This window comes from Serinus canaria, chromosome 20 (genome assembly GCF_022539315.1).
Source record: "Serinus canaria isolate serCan28SL12 chromosome 20, serCan2020, whole genome shotgun sequence".
In the NCBI taxonomy this organism is placed as follows: domain Eukaryota; kingdom Metazoa; phylum Chordata; class Aves; order Passeriformes; family Fringillidae; genus Serinus; species Serinus canaria.
Genome location: NC_066333.1, coordinates 9913450 through 9937379, shown reverse-complemented (window position 1 = coordinate 9937379; position 23930 = coordinate 9913450). Strand labels below are relative to the sequence as shown.

General features: G+C 49.6%; 1 protein-coding gene across 1 annotated transcript; it reads right to left on the bottom strand.

Annotated features, from left to right (window-relative positions):
- Positions 1-8768: 8768 nt before the first annotated feature.
- GATA5 (GATA binding protein 5) lies at positions 8769-22115 on the bottom strand. The gene is made up of 7 exons (XM_050982161.1): positions 21852-22115; positions 20637-21242; positions 18401-18567; positions 12894-13019; positions 11898-11985; positions 11291-11415; positions 8769-9614 (listed from the first exon to the last, which is right to left on the bottom strand). The coding sequence occupies exons 2-7, from the start codon at positions 21154-21156 to the stop codon at positions 9468-9470; spliced, it is 1173 nt and encodes a 390-aa protein (XP_050838118.1). The 5' UTR covers positions 21157-21242; positions 21852-22115; the 3' UTR covers positions 8769-9467.
- Positions 22116-23930: the final 1815 nt, after the last annotated feature.

The window sequence follows — 23930 nt, the reverse complement described above, 5'->3', positions numbered from 1 at the left end:
GAGAAACAACAAATGGCACTGCTCACACAGGCAGCCACACACCACCTCCCCCAGTGGTGAGACCTAAACCTAATACTAAAGTTTAGTGTGACCGTGGGTAGATGATGCTAGAAATCCTTCTTTTCCTTTGTTTTCCGCAGTCTGTACCAGATAATTCTATCAAAACAACAGCCCCTGCTTATTTGCAGCCCACACAGATCCATGGGATGCACAAGAGCTCCTCAAAGCCCAGCATTTGTCCCTGGCCCAGACTCCAGCAGCTGCTGAGAGCATCCATTTATAACAGACAGTGGAGATCCCTCTCAGCACTCCAGCAAGGCTCTTTACGTCATAAATTGTGTTTAAAGACTCTTTCAAGGAGACAAGCAAATTTAAGAAGGCAGTTAGCTCCTGGCACTTAGATGCATAACTTTATTTGAGTATTCAATTTCCTCCTTCATTCATAAAGTAAACAATCTGAGTTATCTGAAAGTGACTGTATACTCCTGCAGTGTTTTCTTAAAAGAGTCAATAGGAGCAAGGCGACATAAAATGCTTCAGAGAGCATGACACAGGAAAACACCAGCCTTTAAATTATACACATTCAGGAAACGGTTGAATTCAGCATTTTAGATGGAGAGGTTAAAATGTTTGTGCTGAATTGTATTAAATCTTTCACCAGTAAATCCTGTAGGAAGCAGAACATTTGAAGGAACCTACTTATTCCCAGTGTCTAGGAAAGACTCCCAGAGTTTCAAAGGAAAACGTCCATTAATCTCATTGGACAAGTGCAATCTAATAAAAGCTGTTGCTAAGTTGAGACAACTTGGGTAAGTGTTTTCCAAATTGAGGTTATTCCCCCAAAGCCCCCCAAAAAAATCCCTTTTTGGTCTGAAATGGAGAAGCTCTGTTGCTTTTCAGCCTGAAATGACCTTTTTTAGGAAGATTTTGCCAGCCTTTGGGGAATTACAGCTGGGTGCTGGCTGGGGTGGCCAGGGCTCCTCAACAGCAGCTCAGCTCCACTCTAGGATGGGTTTGTGGGTTCAGGTTCCTCAGCAGGACAAACCCACTGTCCCCTAGCAGTGGATTGTGTCTAAAATTGTGGATTTTAGACACAATCCACTTTTTGGATTGTGTCTAAAAAGTGGTTTCACTTTTTTAGACACAATCCAAACTTTATTACATGGATTGGTTTCACCCCAATTCCACAGGAAAATCCAGAGCCAAGAAAGCAAGGCCACTTCTGCCCCTGACCTCCTGCTGAACCTTTTCCAGGTCACTTTGCCTCATGACATCCCAGCTCCAGTCACTGATGAAATGGGGATGTGACAGATGACTTCTGACATGAAGATGACTCCAGAAAGTGCCCTCATAACTACAGGGTTAAAAATGGGGAGCCAAGCTTGAAAGTCTGACAGAGCTGAAACATTTTACCTCTGTTTGACCAAAAATCTCTCTGGGGAAAGGAAGGAAATCAACAAGGCAGCACATTCACAGCCTCTTTCCAAATTTGAACAGAATTAATAATTTCGGTGGAGGACTGAAAATGCACAGCTATACTTTTTCAAAAGGAATTCAGCACTTCTGGAGCCTGGAGTGCCTGATGATCCAAAGCTGAAATTTGTGAGCTTGTCTGTGGTCAGCTCAGCCGTGTCTGGGAAGGGAAATTCTCAGCTTTCTTACAAAACAAACTAAAAGCAAAACAAACCACTTTTCCTGGTGAGACTTTCATTCAATTCAGCAGACTCAGGAAGCTCCTGAGATAAGCCTCCACTCCAAGGATACGCTCCTCACTGAAGCCAAGACCTGACCTGGCAATTAGCAGGAGCAGAACATCTTAACGAGCTACCACGTTTGGGCAGCCTGGCTCAGGAGAGAGAAATAACCTAAACCTTTGCCTTGTGTTTTCTGCAGTTCAATAAAAGGCATCAGTGATAATGAAAAGCATGTCAGTCCCCCAAGAAACCTTCTGAGGAAGTCCCCAAATTTCCTGCTTCTGAGCAAGATTGAGAAATCACAGGAATTTCTCCCTGACATTTTTTTTTTACTCCTAGTTTTGGGTTTCAGTGGGACATTCAGAAGCACTTAAATACTGAGTTTAAAAAAGCTTATAAACCTCAGATCAGATTCTGGTTTTGTTTGGATTTGTTTTCTGATTAAGAGGTAAGTAGATTTTTGTTTTATCCAAACCAATTTGCCATGAGTTAGGGACTGATCTTTAGCCAGTTGCTCTTTGAAAAATCGAAAGTAAATTTAATTACAGGAGTGGAAGCCAGCTATTTTAGAAATTGTGGATGCTAGTGTGGTTTTATTTTTGGCTTTTGCCTCTTGCAAGTGGAAGTGGGTTTGGTTGCCATTTATCCAGGCTGCCTTTAAAAACCAAAACCAACTCCATCTGCAGTGACCTGGCCCAGCTTTCTCCAGATGTGTCTGATTTTGTGGTTGTGTTCCAAGCCTCACTGACACCACAGTGGCCAAAATGATTGGTGGGGCAACAACCAAACCACAAAGGCAAAGCAAGCCAAGAAAAGTGAAGAGGTATCTTCATTTCAGAGCAAATGTAGGCTTCAAAAAGTGGAAGGAAACTTTTAGTGTGAGCAGAGATCTTCTGAAAGCTGGGGCTCCTGAGGAGAAGGTGGCAACACCTCAAGGCAGCTCGTGGTGCCTCCAGCCTGCCCTGGCTGTCCCAAAATGCTGTAAAGCAGTGCTTTGTAAAAGTCCTGCTTGCACTTTGGTTTAGGTATGTCTAAAATCTCCAGGGGTAGGAAACAAGGGCAGGCCCAGCACCCAGGAGAACCCAGGGTGCTCCTGCTCTCCCAGCTTTGCCACCTCCAGGTGATGGGGCAGGTGTGGCTCTTCTCTCCCCAGGTTTGGTGCCATTAGCAGCACAAAGGTGTCACTGTCCCTGAAATGGGAGTGCCCAGGGCACCCCACAGAGCAGGGAGAGGGGGGAACACGCGCCCAGAGCTCTGCATTCTTGTCAGGAGGTGAGGGCAAGGTCAGAGCCAGTGACCTCAGAGCACAGCCCATCCAAGGAGGAGCACTGTGATTAAAACTGCCTGCTCAGAAATGACCTACCCATTATTAATATTTTAAATTGCTAAATCCTCTCTAGTCATGTGTTAATATGAGGCAAAGCTGCATGATTTAAAAGTAAAGCTCAAGCCACTGTGAGTCAGTCCTGGGCATGGAGCAAAGCCTGCTGCAGGAATACTGATGGGACCCTTTCCTTCTAGACAGATGCTTCTGGGTCCTGTGGATACAAGGCTGGATTTAGGAGCAAGCCCTGCAATGAACCAAGAGAGAAACACACTCAGGAATGGTGTCATGTCCCTCCACTGCTTGTTTTTATCATGGGCTTTGTACAGACTCCCATGGAGCTCCAAGATCCATCTGGCACCTCTGCACAGAGGAAGGGTTTCCCCAGGGGCAAAGCCTGGTTTTGGGCATGAACTGAAGAAACCCCAGCTGAAGACAGGCAGTTCTGGGTTGCTGTTGGCTGGGATGAATGTAGAGATGGAGGAATGACAGCCTGTATTTATAATTTTTTCCTCCTGAAGGAAGGGGATGGCAACATGTTCAGCCACACCTGGGTGCCAACTCAATCCCAAATCTTGGCTTGTTGTTACATCTGCATTATTTAATAGGAAATATATCCATATTATACCCATGATGAGCTAATTTGTTAAAAATGCTTTAGCACAGCAGAACAGCCAGCTCACAATGCTTCCAAAGCCATTCCCATGGCGTGAGGCTCAAACACCACCATCATTCCTGACTCACCAGTAGCTATCACCTTCCCTGCAAGTGCCCTGCTCCTGTTTGGTGCTGTGACGTTCTTAATCAGGGAGGAAAGATGCCAAGGCCAGGCTCAGGAGTGGCAATCACCCTGCAGCCCCCATGCAGTGATGGCCCTGCCAGTGACAGAGCACCCACAGCACAGGAAAGGTGCTCCCACAAAGCAAACAAATCTGAATCAACTGCCTCCCCAAAAGGCACTCTTTGGTGCCCTTTGAGCAGCAGCAGCTTCCCTGTAGAACATTCCTGCTGGAGATCCCTACAGACACACACACAGTGTCTGTTACAGCCTCCAGGGGTAAATGATTAACACCCATTCCACCTTGGCACTCACCTTAGTCCTGCTCATGCAGGAGGGGTGGGGTCTCCAGCAGTGTGTCCCAACCCTCTGGCTGAGGCCACAGCACTAAAAGTATCTTCAGCACCCCCAGTCAGGTGTCACAGTGGGCTCCTGGGGCTGAATTCCCATCATTGCCACTCATTTCATGAGCTGGAGCTGTTCTTTACTGCAAGCAAGGAGGGAACAGATGGCAGGAATGACACCAACACCTGCAATAACAGTGACACAAGGGCCCTGCTCCACATCCTGTCTGTGCCCACTTCTCTTTTCCTCCCAGCAGTTCTCAGGTGGTCCCACAGAAGGGTCAGTCCCATGCCTTTCCCTTGGAAAGGGAAATGTGAGCACAGGTGAAACTGGAACAAGTTTCCACCAGTGTTTGCTTGGAGCCATTTGCTTGGTTTGGAGGAAAAAAATAATAAGAAGCATCTAACTTTGCTGTTTTCTCTCCAGCTGTCTCCCCATGTGTACTTATTTGCACTCATTCCCAATACAAGGGCTTCCAAAGCTTTCCCAGGCACGAAACAACTGGTTTTGCACCCAAACCAAGACAGAAGCTTCCACTTGAATGATAAAATTTTCCTACTTCCTGCTGTTTTCTTCTAGGTCATCAGGAAATGCAAATGGCATCCCCTTTTTGAGGATAATTGTTTCTGTGGAAGAGCTGCTGAGCAGTATTACCTTGAACCAGCTGAGAAATTGGCTCTGGAAGCAGCTCAGCCTCCAACATCTTCAAACAGCACAGTAATCAAGGTCTGCTGTTGGCCACATTGAACACTGCTGTGGAAATGCTTTTTATAAAATCCTTTTTGAAATTCCAATATTAATGCATTTCCTAATGATGTTAAGGAGAGCCTGCAACAACAGGGCAAAGGCTGGCAAGCCCCAGCAGTCCCAGGGCATCAGAAAAGTGGAGGTGAAGATGCTTTTTTGCCAAGTTTGACCCTAAAAACTGCCCAAAACTTCTCCCCATCCTTCTTCTTAGCACCTGCTGTATCCCTGACACGTTACCTGTGGTGGTGCTCTTGGGTAGAAGTTTTACTGGAATGAGGAATTGCTGTTTTCAGAGAAGACAGGTGGATGAGGAAAAACTCCCTTCAACAAGAGCCTTTCTGGAATGTGCTGCTCAATGAGCTTCCCTTTGAGGAAGGACTTCTTTGAAATGAAATCACTTTGCAGAAGGTGTTATTGCTCCTCATTAAGTGTATTCTATGTAAATTTGATACTGAACAGAAGAAATTCTTGGGGACACCACCTCCTACCAACCCCTGGCCACAAAGCTTTCTCCAGGAAGGACCACCTGATGTGATGAAAGGACTGGTGTTGTTTGTTTTCTTCCTCTATGCATACAATGGTGAGATTGAATATTCAGTTCTTCTTTAGCTGCTGCACGAGTAAATAGCCTGGATATTTAATTACTGCAGCACAGTGACCTGGGAAGCAATGTGAGGTTTTTTTCCTGGCTGGCACACGACACCAACTTGCCAAAAAAACACCAAAACATTGGGAAGGAGTGAAACAGTGGACTAGGAGTGGGAAGGAACACTGAATTTACCTCTGTGTATCACCAATCACTTCCAGAGAGATAAAAACCAGCAACAGAGCCCTACATCCCTTCATCCCCTAGAGCACTGCTGCACCTGGCTTCCACCTTTCTTTCCAGGAGAAATCTCTTGGATCCAATAATGCACCACAGACTCTTCAACCACAGGACCAAGGAGAGGAAGTTTGATGCCCCCATCCCTCATAACCATGGTGGGGGTGTTCCCCAGCTGGCACAAAGCAGCCAAAGCAAAGACCTGGTGCACAGCTTCTCCTGGGGTCTGTGTGTCCCCCCAAGGAACACCTGGGCAAGGAGCACTCAGACCCCTCACCAGCTGGGTGGTATTTGCAGCTTAGGCAGAGCTCAGGCAGCAGCTGAGCTGCCACACAAGTTGTGCTGAACATTTCTGTGTGCAGCACAGGAAAAATGATGGTTCTGTGCTCCAGCACACATGACACCCCATTAGAGAGTCTGGGGCTTTGGGGGTCCGGCAGACATGAAACCACAACTTTCCATTTTCCATGCAGAAACCTAAAAGAAACAATTTTTTTTTTTTAAGCAACTGCTTGGGTGAGCAATGATTTTATTGTGCTATTAATATGACCATAAACAAGAACAACATGTGTTTATAGGCTCAAGTGCTTCATTACTCCCTCGCTGACATGGTAGAAATCACCGTGGCATCAGTTTAAAGTGCAAAATGGAGCAAATCATTGTAGCCACGTTGTAAAATCATCTGGGCAGGCAACCTTTGAACAAAGGCAATTGATAGCTCTGGGGCAGCTGTACAACAGCAGTAAACAGAAGAGTTGTCCACAAGCCACCAGACCTGCAGGAGAGCAAATACACCCTGTGCCTTGGTAGGGGAGGGAGCACCAAGGGGGCTGAGAAAGGTTTGGGAAAGAGAAGTAAAGGTTGTTTTCTGAAGGTGACAGACAGTGGGCAGAGCCCAAGGCTGGAGCTAGGAGGGGTGGGACAGTGCCTGCTCTGGGGGGGAGCCCCTGGTCAGCTGCAGGGTCTGGCTCTCCCAGACCTCAGTTTTGTGTCTGATCTCCTCCAACCCTGCCACCCCAAACATTCAAATTCCTGTGACAAACTGTGTGGGCTGAGCTGGGCTGTGCCACCAGGAGGCTGTGGGAGCAGGACTGAGGATGTACCCTGAGCTGGGAAGATCCAAACTTTCCCATGGTTTTTATTCACATCTGCTGGGGCAAATGCTCCTCTTTGCCATGCAATGTGGGGTACAAAGGGATGTGGATCCCCCAGGGAAGGACTTCAAAGTGGCAGCTGGGGGAAGAATGGCTAAATATTGCATGGATCCCCTGGATGTGGGTCTGCAAGCCTGGGACCTGCACAGGGGTGCTGGTTTCTCTGTGGGTGCCAAGACCTGGAGGGAAGGAATTTCCTCTGTCCACAGGGCTGGGCAGATGCTGCCTCTGCCATGAGGAGACCAAGGGACACCAGCCTGCAGGAGCGGCTCCTGCCCTGGGAATGGGAGTGAAAGATTGGAAAACGCTGCCAAGAAGTGAAAAACTGACATTGTGGGTGATGTCACCAGCGAGGGCAGGGAGTGAGCAGGAAGGAAAAATTACACATGTCCCAGTTGTTTCACTTCTTGTCCCTCTGCCTCGTTTCGTCTGTCACCAGCCCCCGGCGCATCCTGACGCTCGCTCGACGGTTACCAACAGGCAATAAATAAAACCTCTGGAGCCACTGGTGTCAACATCTTGGCATTGTTTAGGTCTCCTTGTTTGCCTTTAAAATAACTCTCCTCCTCGGGGTCACGCAGATGAAAAAGCGAGGACCCCCTGCCATCATCCATAGAAATCATCCTGAAATCATTTGTGCTGTGCTGCCTTTTTTTCCTGCCTGCAAAGTTTGGGGTTTGGGAGCTGCCTGGGAGCTCTGCTCATTAGCCAGGGCTCTGCTGCCTCTTGCCAGCCTGAGCTTGGGCCACATCCCCCACTTCCCTGGCTCCCAGAGGCACACTCCGGGCTGGATTTGGGATGGTGTACCAAGTGCTGCTGGCTTATCTGCTGCCTGGCTGTGCCTGGCTCTGCTGCAGATGTTGGCTGGCCAGAGAGTGGAAAAACAAACGGTGGAGATGTGGATCCACGGGCAGAGCCTGGCCCTGCAAACATGGTGTGCCACTGCTGGGCCTGGCACTGGAGGGAGGCCATTCCATGACAGCCTTTGCCCTGGCACTGGAGCCTGGCATCATGCAGGCTGCTAATGAGGCTCTGGAGGCACAAGAAATACTCCTCCAAAGACAGTTTTTGTCCATGGGCTGTGATAAAAGGGTGGCTTAAACCCTCACCATGCCTGCACAGACCAGGCCCTGCAGGGCACCAGGGCTCCCCACTGCCTGGAACATCTCCTTTCCTCCAGCAAGGGTTGCATGGTGGAAAGCATCATCCTGCATCCCAGCTGAGTCGTGACTTGATGTCAGATTCACTCTCCCTGATCCTCCTTAGCCTGTTGTTCATAATAAAAATCAAGCGATCCATCTCTTCTGACAAGAGGAAGAGTTGCTCCAGGAAGCCCTGGACAGGTCAACTTCTATATAAAGGAACTATTACTTGACAGTTTCCTGGCCATAAATAGCTGTACAGCGAGGCTGGGGATTTTATTTAGAAATAACAAATAAAGTAGGCCATAAGTAACTTCACGACCTTGCTCCCCCCTCCTTTCCCACCCAGCTCTCCCCTTCAGTAGGGTCTATTCCTCATGCCCAGGTTCCTTGGGACTTACAGGACCCCCATTACCCACTTCTGAGATGCTGCAGAAACATGCTGTTGCCAGCTTTTGGAAGTGTGGTGTGGGTTTTGAATCACTGAAGATTTTTTGCTACAGCTCAGCTCCAATCAATTGTTTTTTACCTGGCCTTCATTAAAATAATTAAAAAGCAATTTGGTCTGCATGGCTGAAAGCTGGAAATCTTCCACTCAAAACATCTCCAAAACTGGATTCAAACAATTACACCTCCAACACACCCCTTATTTTTCAGTCCTTAAAGCCTTTTTCTTACATTTTGGATGACTAACTTCTGATTTTCTAATGCTCACAGTTGACAACATCAAAACCAATCAGGAAATACAAAAGAAAAACCCAGCATTTTAGTATTCTTTTATTATTATTGGGAGGTTTTGACCCTTTTTGTCATGTCGTTTGCCTAAAATAATAATAAAAACCTCTTTGTTTGGAGCTGGAAAGGGAAGAGCAGCGTGTTTATTTCATGTATGACTCATCAGCTCAGTGTTGATACACGAAACACTTCAGAAGCTAACACTCTATAGAGATGATTGTTTTTAATATAAAACAGTAAATGTTTAAAACAACCATTCTTTTTTTTTTCCTCTCTTTTCTTCCTGTTGTGGCCAATAAAACATAAGGCAGGCCACGTAGCTTACATTTTAATAAAATTAAGTTATTTGGTGCCACGTTGTTACAGTCTTTTATTGGAAAGTGGAATAAATTGCACACAGTGGAGTCATAGGAGGGAGAAATCACTGCGAATAAACAGATTCTGGGATGCATTTATTTGCTGGTTTCATCTCAGAGGAGGAAGGCTTTCCCCGGGAAAACGGAGGTTCCGGCCTTGGGGAAGGATGAGTTTTTGGGGACCTGGTGCCACAGCGGGGCCATCCCAGCCCCATCCAGCTGGCGTTTCCCAAGGGCATCCTCCAAGAGAAACCCGTCCTGTGGCTGTGCTGGATGCTGCGCAGTCCGGGGCGCCGGGGCAGCGTGTCCCCTGCCCATCCCACAGGCACAAGCCTTGGTCCCGAGGCTCTGTGCGGGGGCTGGCGGTGCCTAGGCCAGCGCCAGGGCACACCAGGAGTCCTGCCGGAGGGGCACGCTCAGCCCGGGCTGCGGGGCCATGCCGCCCGCAGAGAAGCTGTAGTCCTCGGGCTCGAACTTGAACTCGCCGGGCAGCGCCTCGTCTGACTGGCTCTGTGCCTGCCCGGGAGGAGACAGGGGGTGAGGAGGGCTGGCATCAGCCACGGGCCTGTGGCCATGGGCACAGCGAGCACTGGGATGGGGTGTGAACAGGGTGGGTATGGCATGCATGGGCAGCCTCGACGAGGGGAGAGAATGATGTATCTGATTCTGTTTTCTCAGAAGGTAAAATATTATTCTATTCTATTCTATTCTATTCTATTCTATTCTATTCTATTCTATTCTATTCTATCTATTCTATTCTATTCTATGATTATATATTATATTACATTATTCTATTCTATTAAATTATATACTATTAAATTATATCGTATCATATCATATCATAATATTCTATATTCTCTTATTCTATATTCTATATTCTATTATATTATTCTATATTCTATTCTATTCTATTCTATTAAATTATATTGTATCATATCATATCATATAATATAATAATATTCTATATTCTATTATTCTATATTCTATTCTATTCATTATTCTATTCTATTATTCCATATATATTATCCATATTATATTATATTATTCCATATTATATTATATTATATTATATTATATTATATTATATCAATATTATATTATTCCATATTATATTATATTCTATATTATATTATTATTCATATTATATATTATTCCATATTATTATATTATTCCATATTATATTATTCCATATTATATTATATTATTCCATATTATATTACACTATGTTATATTACATCTAAACTGAATCTGCTAAGCACTAAACTGCACACAACTGCTCAGAATCTCATGACTGTCCCCTGACAGTCCCGACTCCCACACATGCTTGGCCCTGGTAGGCCAAGGAAACAAAACCCCATCACTTTGGGTAAACAATCTCCATACTGCATTCTGCTTTTACACAAACACGGGCATAGCAAATGACAAGAGTTGTTTTTCCTTTCTCTGAGGTTCAGAGAATGTGAAACCCAGAAATATTCTTGGGGAGGACTGTGCCTTGCTTTTCTCTGTGAAGAGAAATGTGGCGACAGGTGGATTATCCCTGATGCTGAAGTTCCCTTCAGAGCAGTTCCCTTCATAACCAGTGCTGCACCAGGCCCTTGGGTGCTGGGGCTGAGCTTCCTCTCCATACCCACTCAGGGAGCTCAGGGAGGGCTTACACTCAGCATAAAGATAGTGCTGGGCCACAAAATTTTGATGTGTTGGTCAATTTAGAACCTTTTTCTTCCTATATAAAGCTGAAATAGCGACCAGCCCCTAAGAAAAGCTTGGGACAGAAGTGGGGCTTCTGCCAGATCACAGCTCTGTGGTCACTGAGCACCTCAGGGCTAAAAGGTGCAGGTAACACATGCCCAGGGAGCCTCTGCTTGGGAACTACAGGGGATTCCACCCTGGGCTGATCTCATCAACTCAGCAGTGTTGTGCTTTCATTGCAGGAGGTGGGAATTAACCTGCACTGAAGCCACAGCAGAGCTTGGTCCACTGCAGGATGAAGGATCCCATGGCAAGCCAGCAGGCTGGAGACCTTTCTCATCCACAGCATCTCGGGAGCTCGTGCTCCCTGCTTTCCTCAGCCTGAGGGAGCCCAGCAGGCTGGTGGCCACAGGGCAATGAATTAGTTGCCCCAGGAGAGTGGCCATGGAGGTGTGTGGGTGTCCCCCCCAGCAGGAGATGGCTCTGGCCCTGTCCCTTACCTGGGACACCGACACGATGGTTTGTCCGGGGTACTGTGAGGTTGTGCTGGGCTCTGACTTTAAAGTGACCGTGCTGTCTGAGGTGGTGATGGAAGAAGGGGAGTTCGTGGCTGAAGTCGTGGATCCTGGAAGACAATTGGAAGAGGGCAGTGAAGGAATGTAGGTGCAAATCTGCTTTAAAGAAATTTATATTTTAACAGTGACCATGACATCTCAAAGCATGACTCAACTGTTTTCTTTCGAACACATCTGTGTCAGAAAACACTTCATGTTAGGCTGATGCTGATGGAGGAGGAGCAACCCTTTCACAATCTGGCAGTGGGTTTTTTTTCCCACTACTCAATCTGCTCACACATGAGCAGTGCTCACTGGAGCCAGGTGCCCACAGCCCAGAGGAACCTCACAGGAATACAACAGCACTGAGATTTCCCACCGAGCATCTTCCTATCACATGAGGTCTATGCAGAAATACAGGCCCCAGATCTAAAGCAATCACCAAGGAAAAATTCTTATTATTTTCTAATTATCATTATTTCCTGCAGAAGAGGAAACATTGTGAAGTGAACTGTGCTCCAAGACCCCAGGATGGATCAGAACAGCACTGTACCTGTTGAGGCTTTGCCTTTGGTAATGTTTTTAGGCTTCCTTTTCCTCGTCTGGATGCTTTCCTTTTTCATGGCCAGAGGTCGTGGTACCTTGACATTGATAAAGTTTGGAATCATTAACATTGTATTTTATTCAGCACCTTCCCACACGTGTTGCTTTCCTATTTCTGTGCTGTAGCTCATGCAAAGCACCTAAAGTCCTTGTCCTTCACTAAGAGCTATTTTTCTCTGCATCAGGCCTTGGCTGGAAGATATAGAAGGCTAACAGCTAAGGCTTCCCCACAAATTTTGTTTTTTCCTTTATTTCCTATTTTTCTTTTCCTGATTTATTAGTGACCTTTGCAACAGGCCCTATTAAATTACACTGACAGACTGAGAGCCTACAGGGCTCAGAGGGAATGGGCATGGGGTGAAGAGGCTCCAGACTTTATGGAGGGATGGAGTCTCCTCTTGGCCTGGTGGACATGTCACCAACAGCTCCCATCCTCCGTGGGTAAATGTTATCAGCCAGCCTCCATGTGGGCTCCTCAGCCTCCTTCACACATTCTTAACAAGGACATGGAAAAGAAATATGCTCCTTAGCTCAGCCAGGGTTTGGGGAGCTTCATCCTCCAGCTACTGGAGCCTGGTAAACTTTCATTTCATGGAATCCTAGGAGGGTTTGGGCTGGATCTTAAAGATCATGTACTTCCAGCTCTTCTGCCATAGGCAGGGATGCCTTCCACTACCCCAGGCTGCTCCAAAGCCCATCCAGCCTGGCCTTGGACACTTCCAGGGATGGAGCATCCACATCTCTGGGCAAGCTGACAGCATTCCAGCGCGCCCTCAGCCTCACCCTGGAGAACCCCCGCAGACTGAGCTTTAAACTGTTCAAGGAGATGGGACTGTGGCACAGCTCTGCTGGCTCCAGTCTCGAGGCTTAGAGCTGATCTCCTAGCCCTGCTGGGCAGTGATGCCAGAGCCCAGAGGGTCCCTCCCGGGGTGGGCAGGCTCCTCACCCCGTGGAGCTTCATGTACAAGCCGCAGGCGTTGCAGACGGGCTCGCCCTCGGCGTTCCTCCTCCAGAGCGTGGTGTTGGTGGTGTGGCAGTTAGTGCAACAAAGGCCAGCACGTCTCGATGAAGACTTCAAAACAAGCAGACAAACATGTGAGTGCACACACAGGATGATGAACTGGGAAGTTCCCCTTCACATCAAGATGAAATCTCCAAGTACACCATATTCCCGGAAAATGCGAAACGCGCAAGAGCCAAACTCAGATCAAAGAAATTACATCCAAATGAGATCACTCTAATTCGCAAGTGTTTGTTTGGTTTGGCTTTTTTAAATTTGTTTTTGTTTGGAGGTTTTTTTGTTTTTGTGATTGATAAACCTAGAAAATATCCTTGCAAATAATTTCACCAACTTCCAACAAATCTGCTGGAAGTGATCAGGACTCAGAGCATGGAGAACTTCCCTCCAGGCCATCCACTTAGAGGGAGGAAGAGATGGAAAATGCCAGCTGGGCTTTAAATGCATGAAGAAAACTCATGCTTTAAGTGAACTCTTCTGTTTTCCTGTGCTCAGAACTACCACTAAAGTTAGAAACATCCAAATTAATCTCTGGGTTATGACAAGTGGAATCAGTTGGCTGAACTGAGCAGAGCCAAACTGAACTGGTCCATGATGAGACCAGGGAGCTTATTCTTCAAGTCTCACAGATAATCTGTTCTCTTACAGGCTGTAGAACCACCCTGCAGACATATTTTGTGAGTGCTGTGATTTCTGGCTCTTAAACATTAATAATTCCAAATGGAGAAGGAAAATATTCTGGCAAAAGCAGCAAACTAATTTCTGACAACTTCCCTCCAAAGCCAATGGAAAATTCACATCTCTCTTTATACACACTTGTCAGTTCAACAGGCATTTCACTGGAGAGTCTTTTAACACAAGGTGTTGAAACTATTTTAATAAAAGTCCTCACTAAGTGTAAGATACCTCTGGCATAAGTAATATCTCAGGCTCTCCACATGCAGGTGTCTAAATACGTTCTTCAGCCACCAGAAAAATAGTTTTGAATCCGCTCAAAGGCAGACAAAAGGTGCTGGAGGCAATAAAGAACTCCCTGTTTGTTTATTTTTCCATTATTGCTTGATATCCTGACTGAGCAATATAACGAATGAGGTGGGAAGAGGAGGATTAAAAATTAAATGTTTTTACAAGGTTAGCAGTCAAATTGAGATCAGCTTTGAATTCCTAGAGGCACAAGTGACATGACCAAGGTTGATTCACTTGTTGCTCAGCAAGGAGGTATCAGCAACTATTTCCAAATAATGGCAGCACTTTGGGAATTATTCAGCTTGCAAGAAATAACCAGGCAAAAATAATAATACACCAAAGCGTGAGCTGACAAGCCTGGCACAGAGGATGAGACAACAACCTTTGTCCCTGACATGGTGTCACAGCAAGATCCTGGGGGAGATACACAGTGCTCTGTAGAGCCTTTCAGCTGCCAGGGGTGTGCTGCTCTCCCCTGCAAGCAGGAGGGACCTCGGCTCCCACAGGAGCAGAGTGAGGTGCTGAGCTCCTGAAAGATGCAAGGATTCTAAAGTCCAACTCCTGCTGTGGCCATGGAGGGGAATTTGGAGCCACTCAGCCCTGGGATAACCGCCTGCTGTAATCTGGCCTCGCCTGCAGATGGGGAAAGACCAGTGCAAAGCCCTTTGGAAATTCTCAGATTTTCCAGGCCACCACAGGTCCCTGTGTGGGAGTGACACACTCTCCCTGTTTCACGGAATGCTCTGTCAGCAGTTTGCAGATGAGGTGGCAATGGGACCTGTGGCTCTGGTGGCCCAAAGGCAATGCCAGCCCTGCCAGAGCCCTGCCCACCCTGCCAGCGCTGCGTCACAACCTGCTGGTGGCCTTCCTGCAGGGACAGTGACAAGTGCCTGCTATGCATCCTGAACGTCACCCTGCAGGCTGGCTCCTCCTCACACAGCCAGGGAGAGAAGCAACCATCCTACACCAGCAATATTGCAATTTAAACCTCAGAAACCCCATGAGAACCTGCCCCTCACCAGAACCTGCCAGCTTAGCAAGAGACAGTCAAGGCTACCATTGCTCACTGAAGGACGGGGTACAATACATTTTTGCTGGTTTCCCAGCAATTCTCTTGAAAGAAAATGCATTTCTGCCTGCCTCCACCCCACTGCCTTTGTACCATTCTGACCTTGTTAGGAAGTTGTTGACTTCAACATTGTGCTCAGTGTTTATTTATACAAATGCACCATACACTCAAACAAAAACTCTTCACAGACCTGGCTTGACAGCCAAGTGCTGCTGATAAGCTCAAGGAATGGTGAGTTGGTGCCTATTGAATTTACTGCGTGTGAGACCTGCTTGGAGAGCCCAAAAAATTCAAAGCCAGCAGGGAAGGTCCTTCTGAGGGAGACCAAACTGTCAGGGACTTTGCTTCACCTCCTTTTCAAATATGGAAAAGAAACCACTGGGTTTCACAGGATAAAAAAGGCACTGAACCCTCCAAGTTAATCAATGCTTCTGTGCCCCCATTTCCAACAGATTTGAGGGGACCTGTGGTTTGCAGGAAAGAAGTCAAGCAAAGTGTGCTGAGATATCTGGGCTCAGCTCCTGAAAGTGGGGAACTCAGAGGCTCAGAGGCAAAGGCAGCAGCATCCTCTGAGATTTGCCTTTGTTACTACAGCTCTGGGCAAGCCTGCACCTTGGGGGATGAGGGAGCAGTGAGAACTGAGGGGCAGAAGAAAACCAAGGCACACACCATGAGATGGCTCTAGGATTCTGTTAGACTGCCCCAGGGCTGTGATACATCCCATCCCCACCTTCCCCTAAGGTACCACCAAGCCCACTGTGCATTGCAAATTGTAAAAAAGGACAGGCTGAAAAAATTCCTCCCGGGCTGAGGTGGAAAAAGTATTCTCTGAGCCAAGGTGGAAGAATTCAGCTCCAGGTTAGTCCTTCAGCTCTGGGTGGTGTGAGGCTGCTGAGCACAGGACAGGTGCTGCTGAGATGCATCTGCCCCCCATGCTCCACTGTGCAGAGCAGAACCTCTCCTAACAGGGGAATTGCAGCTGCCTTCAACCTCACCAGCTGCTCCTGGTCTCAGAGGTGATTTGGATCCTCAGACTAGGTCCAAGATATCATCTTGTGAAACACACCACGAAACTTTGGCTAGAAAAGATGCTGCCTAAAACAAAGTGCTGCCTCTATCCTCTTCTAACACAAATCCTTTCTCTGCTGAGAGCCTTAGCCTTTTAAATCCAGACACAGGCTGGGGCAGAGTGGCTGTCCCTGCTGTGTAGAGGATGTTGCCCTTATCTCCAAAAAAAAAAAAGGAAACAAAAAATGAAGTGGAAACTACACAACTGCTGCTCTCCCCCTCCCATGCAGGAGCAGGCTGAGCTGCAGGACATCATTCCTGCAGTGCTGTCTGGGCTGTGTTGTGTCCTCTTCTGGGGGACTTTGCTTTGTGAAAGCAGAAGTCAGAATAACTCCCAGAGCAGTGTCTACGTACAGAACAAAGGTCATAACGTAAAGGATGAAAGCAACCTCTTTTTTTTCCCTGTGTCTGTATTTCACCTCACTGAGAAAATGGATTTCACTGTTCCTGCAGTCACTGCATTCCCTGCTCTGCTCCCAGAGCTGGCATCCTCTTGCCCATCACCAGTAGATCCCTTTTCTTCCAAAAGGGCAGAACTTGCTGCAACAAGACATTTCACGTCCTTGGGAAAACCCAAGGTTTCAAAATGTCAGAATGGAAAATCAAAATTGCAGCCCCTTCTCTAATCCATAAACCAAAATCCCCTCCATTATTTCAACCCTAAAAAAAAAAAAAAAAAAAAAAGAATTTGTTCCCCTGGACAAAAATTACCTCTTTCATTTAAGCTTTATCATTGTTGCATTTATTGCCAAAAATAATAAAAAAGTTTGCAAGTACTTTGGTAATTCCCAACTATATTTGCTCATCCCTGGGAAATTCTGCAAAACGAGCATTTTCCACCAGAAAACTTTGTGAAATGTTGGTTGAAAAATGCCTGATGAGTGCTATAGATGAGGCTCAGGCAGGCAATGCACGGCCGTGTCTCTTCCCATGTGCTGAAATAAAATACGGAATAGCAGCGAGATGTCTCCAATTCCCTCAAGGAAAAGCTGCTCAAAATCCCCTAGAAATTCATCCAGTGGCCCATTTGGATGCCAGTTAGAAATGCAGAGTTGGATTTGAACTGGTTTGCACCTCTCTGTATGCACGGGGCACGTTTGCCCAGAAGAATCAGCAGCGTTACTCTGAGATTTGCGCCGCAGCAGCGACCGGGGGTTCAGATTTAATGCCACCACATTTAAGGAGACAGAAAGATTTTGGAGGGACAGGCAAATCCTGTTGGATAATGCTGAATGTTACACAAAAACGCCTTGATTTTAATGTGATGAACAAAACAAGGGTATTTTCCATGGAGCTAATACTCATTTCATTTTGCAAATCCAGAGCTACGTTTCTGAGGGTCGGAATCAGAATTAAACATCTTTCTCAATCTCAACTTTTTCTTTATTCCTGACTGAATTTCATACACAGGAACTTGTCACTTTTGGGTTATGGCTAATAATATGTTTTGCAATACCAAAAAATAACTGCAGGAATACACCCCTAGTGAAAGCCCAAGGAGCTCCCAGCTGTTCCCCAGAACAGTTCCAGCAAACATCCTGTTTGTAATGACGGCGTCTGATGACAAGCTCTAAAACCAAAACTGTTACCACCAAATTTAAACATCCCAAAGCGACTCCACAAAAAAATAATAAAAGGATGTGCCTTTCCTCTCTCACCATGGGATTCCAATTGGAGGAAGCCCAATATTACATTGACAGAGGGAATTAATGCTTTAACAAGCAGGGAAACTGGCAACTGCCAAACCCCAAGTTTTCCCCTTTGGGAAAAGGAGGGTGAAGGCAGCGGGGAGCAGGGCCCTATCCTGCTCCCTTTGTGAGCAGCCACAAACCTACTGGGCCAGCTCAGGACCAGCCCTGCCTCCTGTTCAACTGCTCTGCCTAGACCGTGTCTGCCTGCACGGAGAACTAGCAAATAATAATAATAATAATAATAATAATAATAATAATAATAATAATAATAATAATAATAATAATAATAATAGTAGTAACAGAGTACAAAGCAAAACATCCACTGCAGGAACAGAGCTAGAGGAAGCCTGCAGGGTCCCGACCACAGAGTGATTGTTGCTGCTGGCTCTGGTGCTGCCCTGGGACCCCTCCAGTCCCTTCAGCCCTGTCTCCACTGCCCACCAGGGCAGAAACCCCTCTGGTTTCACCCCATTCCCCCTGACTCCGGCTGGTTCTGTGCTCCCATTTAATCTGTGCGAGGTCAAACAGAGCCTAACACAAATACAGAGACCCCCAACAGCCACGGTGACAGCCCCCCCAGCCCCTGCCCTCCAGCCAGCCCCGGGTGGAGCAGGGGATCCCGGCGGGGTCTCCTCTCTTACCAGCCTTTTCTGCGGCTTGAGCGGCCGGTTGATGCCGTTCATTTTGTGGTAGAGCCCGCAGGCGTTGCACAGGTAGTGCCCGGTGCCGTCCTTCCTCCAGAGCGGGGTGGACATGGCTCCGCAGTTGACGCATTCGCGGCCGTCCCCGGGGAACTCCTCCAGGTACTCTGGAAGGAACAGCCGCGGTGTGAGGGGCAAAGCCATCCCCAGAGCACGGGATGTCCCCAATCCTCCGTGCCCCAATACTAGGGGAAATCCCAGTCCGGAGGGGGTCTACCTCCACCCGAAAAGTGTGACCCAAATCCCTTTATTTCCTCCACACCCTAAACTTTTAATGTTTTGTTCAAAGACCGCCTATTCCCCATCCCTTCCCCGAAAGACGCCAAAGGGCTGAACGGGGCTGGGGTCTGCGTGGGATGGAGAGGCTCAGGGTCATCAGTGGGAGAGTGAGATGTTCTCCCGCGGTGCAAAAATAAATGGGAGACGGAGAAAAATTGGGCGATTTTCCTGATTTCCAACATGAAACACAGCCAGCCTTTGGCCGGGGGGACGGCCCGGCCGGGGAAGGCTCTGAGCTGCCCGCCGAGAGATGCCGGGCTGGCACCCGCGGGCATCCCGGGCTCCCCAGGAGAGCATCGCCGGCCGCCCGCGGCCCTAATTCCTGCTAGAGAGGCTCTTTCTCACTTTTTTGGGAAAAAAAAGTCCAGGGAAGGAGCGGCAGAACACCGTCGGCCGTCCCTCCCTGCCCCAAGCACGGCTCAGCAGCAAGCGGGCAGCCCGGAGCGAAAGCGGAACACCTCTCAATCGAGAATCGGTCTTTTTGTTCCGACCGCTTTTTTCCCACTTTTTAAAAAGAACTTATTCTTCTTGTTCTTTTCTTTAGAGGAAGAATATATTTTAAATAATTTAAAAAAAAAATCTTTGATCGGATTAATAATGATGCAACGGAAACAAAAAGGAAAAAAAGCAAAACCTTGAAAGGGGGGGGAATGGAAAATAGAAATAACACTTAAAGAGAAAAGGTTAAAAAAAAATTGCAGTAATTCACCGAATTAAAAAAAAAAGGGGGGGGGGGAAATAATAGTTTAGGCGGCTTGAGAGAGTTTACACTATCCCGGAGCAAAAATAAACGGCAGAGAGGACGGCAGCCGCTGGATGTTAAAGCACCGAATTCAAAGTGCAGAAAAGATTTCTGAGGCATCACCTCCCTCAGCAGGACGACCTTTTCCCGCACAATGCAAAGGATTTTCACAAAGAGAAAACCCTGGAAAGCAACCGCAGCCCAGCACCTCCGGCGTGGCAGGAAAAGCCGAGCCGGGGTGGGAGCTCGGTGGGGAGGGGACTGCTTCCCTGCTCTAACTTTGTTCTTGGGGTGAAGATAAGATAATTCGGTTCACCGCAGTAAAGATGATAACGCGGCTGAGATCTTGAAGTGGCTTTTAAAGGACTTTGCAAACCACAGCCGGAGGAGGCTGGTGGAGTGCCCCGGGGTTATAAACCCCGCGCACGAAGAGTCCTGTTAAATCAAGCCCGAAACTTTATTTGCTCACAGCTCGGTTTAAGGGGACTCTCGGCATGGGTGCAAAGGAATTGAAGTTTATTGTTCAACGCCTGAGCGCTTTTCGGTGTCTCCCCAAAGGCCGCAGAGCAATGCAGCTGCGGACCTGTTTGGGCGAAGGCAAATGAGGAGACCGAGAGTCTGTTCAAATATAAACTAATTTACCACAATAAATTACTTAAAAGGGAGGGAGCTATAAATCTGCCCCGCTAATTTAAACACAAGGGTAAGTATTGAAGCACAGGCACAAAGTCGATATTGTGGGAAGGAGATATCGCGGGGGTGGTGGTGGGGTGGGGAGGGAAGGGGTTGAACGGCCTCTGCTTCTCTGTCCTCCGGGGGAATTGCTCTGCTTTGAAACGCGGTCTTTGCCCCCTCCCTTATGCCACCTCTGCCCGGGTCAGCCACATATCCCATTCCCGGACCATCTCCCCATTCCTGGATAAAGTCATCATCTCCTCTCCCGTCGGGGATGCCAGCGGGACAGCTCATCCCGGGGCCGGGCCACCGACACGGAGAGGGGATGGGGTGTAGGATTGGGTTGGGGTATGGGATATGGGATTGGGATGGGATATGGGATTGGGATGGGATATGGAATTGGGATGGGATATGGAATTGGGATGGGGATGGCTCCGACCCAGCGCCCCGAGACGTCGCTGAAGGGCCGCGGCGACCTACCGAAAGTGGACCTGCGGCCGGGCAAAGCCGCCTGCCTGGTCTGCAGGCTGTGCAGCACGCTGCTCTCAAAGTGTCCGGCCGTCCAGGAAGGCGGTATCTCGGGGGTCACGTAGGCGGGGTAGGGGCTGGAGTAGGACCCGTTAACGGAGCGCACCAAGGCGTTGCCGTACTGCTCCCGGCCCCCGCCGCCCAGCAGCAGGGGCCCCTGGTAGGCGCCGTCGCGGCCCGAGGGGCTGCTGCCCGGCGGGCTGTGCGAGTACGAGAAGCCCGACGGCGGGTGGGGGCTGCCCGCGTTGAAAGCCGCGGCCTCGCCGCCGCTCTGCCCCCAGCCCGGGGCGTTGCCGAGGTGGCTCTGGTGCGGCTCGCAGCCTTGCAGGTAGGGCAGCGTCTGCAGCACGGAGGGCACCCGGGTGGTGGGCACGTAGACGGGCGAGCCGGCCGACGAGTGGAGGAAGTTGCTGGACTCGTGGGAATAAGCCGACTGGCCATGGTTGGGGGTGAGGGCCAGACCCTGATACATGTTCCGTCCTCGGCGGCGGCGGCGGCGGCTGCTCAGGGCCCGGCCGGCTGCGGCCCGGCGGTGCCGCGGGGCTCACTCAGAGCGACCTGGAGGGAGAACCGAGAGCAGCGCGCTGAGACCCCGCACACACAGGGCACCCGACGGCCTTTCCCCCGGCGAAAACGCCTCTTCCCTGCCTCAAGCAGGGGTTGACATTTGTAATTTTTGTTTTCTTTGTTTTGTTTTCCTTTAAATTTTCCTCTGAGGCGTGGCGAGGAATAACCTCCTTGGAACAGGCAGCGACCCCTCCGGCATCTTCACCATCCCCGCCGCCTGCCTGGGCACCTCCAACGGGCCGGCAAAACACTCCAACAATTAAATATTTTTTCCAATAGTATTTCCCTTCCCGTCCTTTTTTTTTTTTTTTTTTTTTTTTTTCCCAACCAGGGCCTAGAGCGCAGCTCGGGGCCTTGTTGGCGAGGACGCGGTCGGCTGCGGCCCCTCGGGTTCCCTGCGGGAGCGGGGTCCCGACAGATCTGGGCAGAGATCCAGGATCGGGAGCATCCCCGTTGTCCCCCAGCCACCAGCGCTGCCTCTTTCCTGTTAAAAAGCGCAGTAACCCTCGGGCAGGCCTTTCCGTGCCGACGGAGGGCTGCAGCCGCCGAACCCCGCAAGAGCATCCCGCCCTGGCCCGCTCCTCCCGCACAGGTACTCACATGGCAGCGTGCCGGGAGCGGAGCTGGGCATGGCCGTGGGGGAATGGAGCTGTGCTCAAACCATCCAGGGAAATCCCAGCAAAAAAGAGTAATAATTAAAAAAAAAAAAAAAAAAAAAAAGAAGTTCACGGGGGAGGCAGGAGAAAAAACACCAAACCAGCAGGATCCCCTGGAAGAGAGGGGCTGCCCTCCCTCGCTGTCCCCCCTGTCGCCTCCCCGTGTCCCGTGGGTGCGTCCCTGGCTGCGCCCGGCGGGGAAGTGGCGGCGGAGGCTCTGGCTCTGGCTCTTTACGGCGGCCCCGGTGCGGGCCGGCCCACGTGACGGCCGGCGGGGCAGCCCCGGTCCCGGCCGGGATTGGGCGCCTCCCGGCAGGGGGGGACGGGAATAAGTCCCGGCGGCTCCGCTGCCGCGGGGGGGACGCGCCCGCAGCCTCCCCCTGGCGCGGGGCCGGGCGGAGCGGGGGCAGGATGCGGCCCCCAGAGCGCCCCGCACCGCCCCGGGCCCGCCGGCCGCCCCCGCGCCCGCAGCCGAGGAGGGCTGGGGGGTGGCTCCCTCCTTTGCGGGCCCCACTGCGTTTTTGGGGTTCGCTCCCACACCCCGTCTGGAGGTGATGTCCCCCCGCCCCGGGCCGCCTGGAGGTGCTGGGGAACACACCGAAAACTTCCCGGCGGGGATCTGCTAGCCGAGGATGAGAGCGGGTGGTTTTCTGCTCCCGGCGAGCGCTCCGGTTCTGTTTCGACATAAACCCCATCCTTACGGGGAAGAGGCGGCTCAGCCTGCCCCCGGCCCGCCCTGGCTTTCTCCAGCGGCCCACGGGCCCGCCGAGGATGCGGCGATGCTCGCAGCCTGCCCGTTCCGGCCGTGCCCGGCTCAGCGCGCCTTTGCCACGTTCGGAGAGCAGCTCCGGCCTCTCACCGTCCCGTCGGGGCTGCCCCGATTCCCGAGGCTCTGCTGTTCCCCAAGAGGAGCAGACGAGAGAAGGGTTCTCCTCCCTGCAGCCCCCCGGCCGGGTCGCTCTGGTTTGGCGACGGGGACAAAAAAACCTCTGCCAGTTGTTCCCCGTCGGCGCTAGCTGGGAAGGGACTTCAGAGGGGAAGGAGCTCTTAGTCGCAGCAGTCCGCTTACCCCGGGTAATTCAGCCGATTTAACTCTCCTCCGGTACCGGCCAGCGAGGAAATAATTCCATCGTTACCGGGATTTGTTCCCCGGAATTATTGCACTTTTGCACAAAGTCGCCGTGCCTCTATCTCCTCCCCAGAGAAACGGGGAAAAACCCTCGGCGAATCTCTCCCCCCGCTCGCTCCATCCCCGGGCAAACAGAATTTTGTCACCCGCAGGCCTCTACCGGCTGGATCGGACCCCGCTCGGCCCCGGGAGCGCTCCGGTAACGCGGCCGGCGCTGCCCGCCCGTGCGGTCCCGGCGCCCGGGGGAGCCCGTCCAGCCTCGCCTCCGCAGGGAGCAGCGCTGCGGGAAGGGTGGGAAATTTCAGCTCCAAAATAAACTGGTGCAGGAATGCCAGCTATTTCCCTCGGAATAATGCAACGCAACTGGCTGGAGATGTATTTATTTGCTCGCGAAAGCGGCCGCTTACGGCTCGCAGGGTATCCCTGAGTCCCTGTGCCCGCAGAGCAAAAGGAGAAAACAAAACCAAAACAACTAATTCCCCCCAAATAAACAAAGAAGAAATAAAACAGAATTTTAAACAAGAGAAAAATAAGGGGAAAAAAAGATATTTTTAAAAAGTCAGAAAACCAAAAATTTTTAAATGTTAAAAAGCTATAGAAAAAGAAAATAAAAGCCCGGGAAGCCCCAGCCCCGCGGCGGGACGGATAAAACCGTACCTACAGAAAACCAGCCCCAAACCCTTCGTTGCTGTGGCTGAGCCACCGCTGGAGCTTTATTCGTTTCGTTTCCCGTGGGTTTCTAGTTTTCACAATTCCAAAATGTTACTTAACTGTAATTTATTATATGTAATTTTTTAAAAACAGGTACGAACTGCTTTCTCCGATCGCTTCTGGCGTTCAAATAAATGTGAAAACGTTGAAATAAACGAGGCGCTGCTAAATCCGGAGGGATGT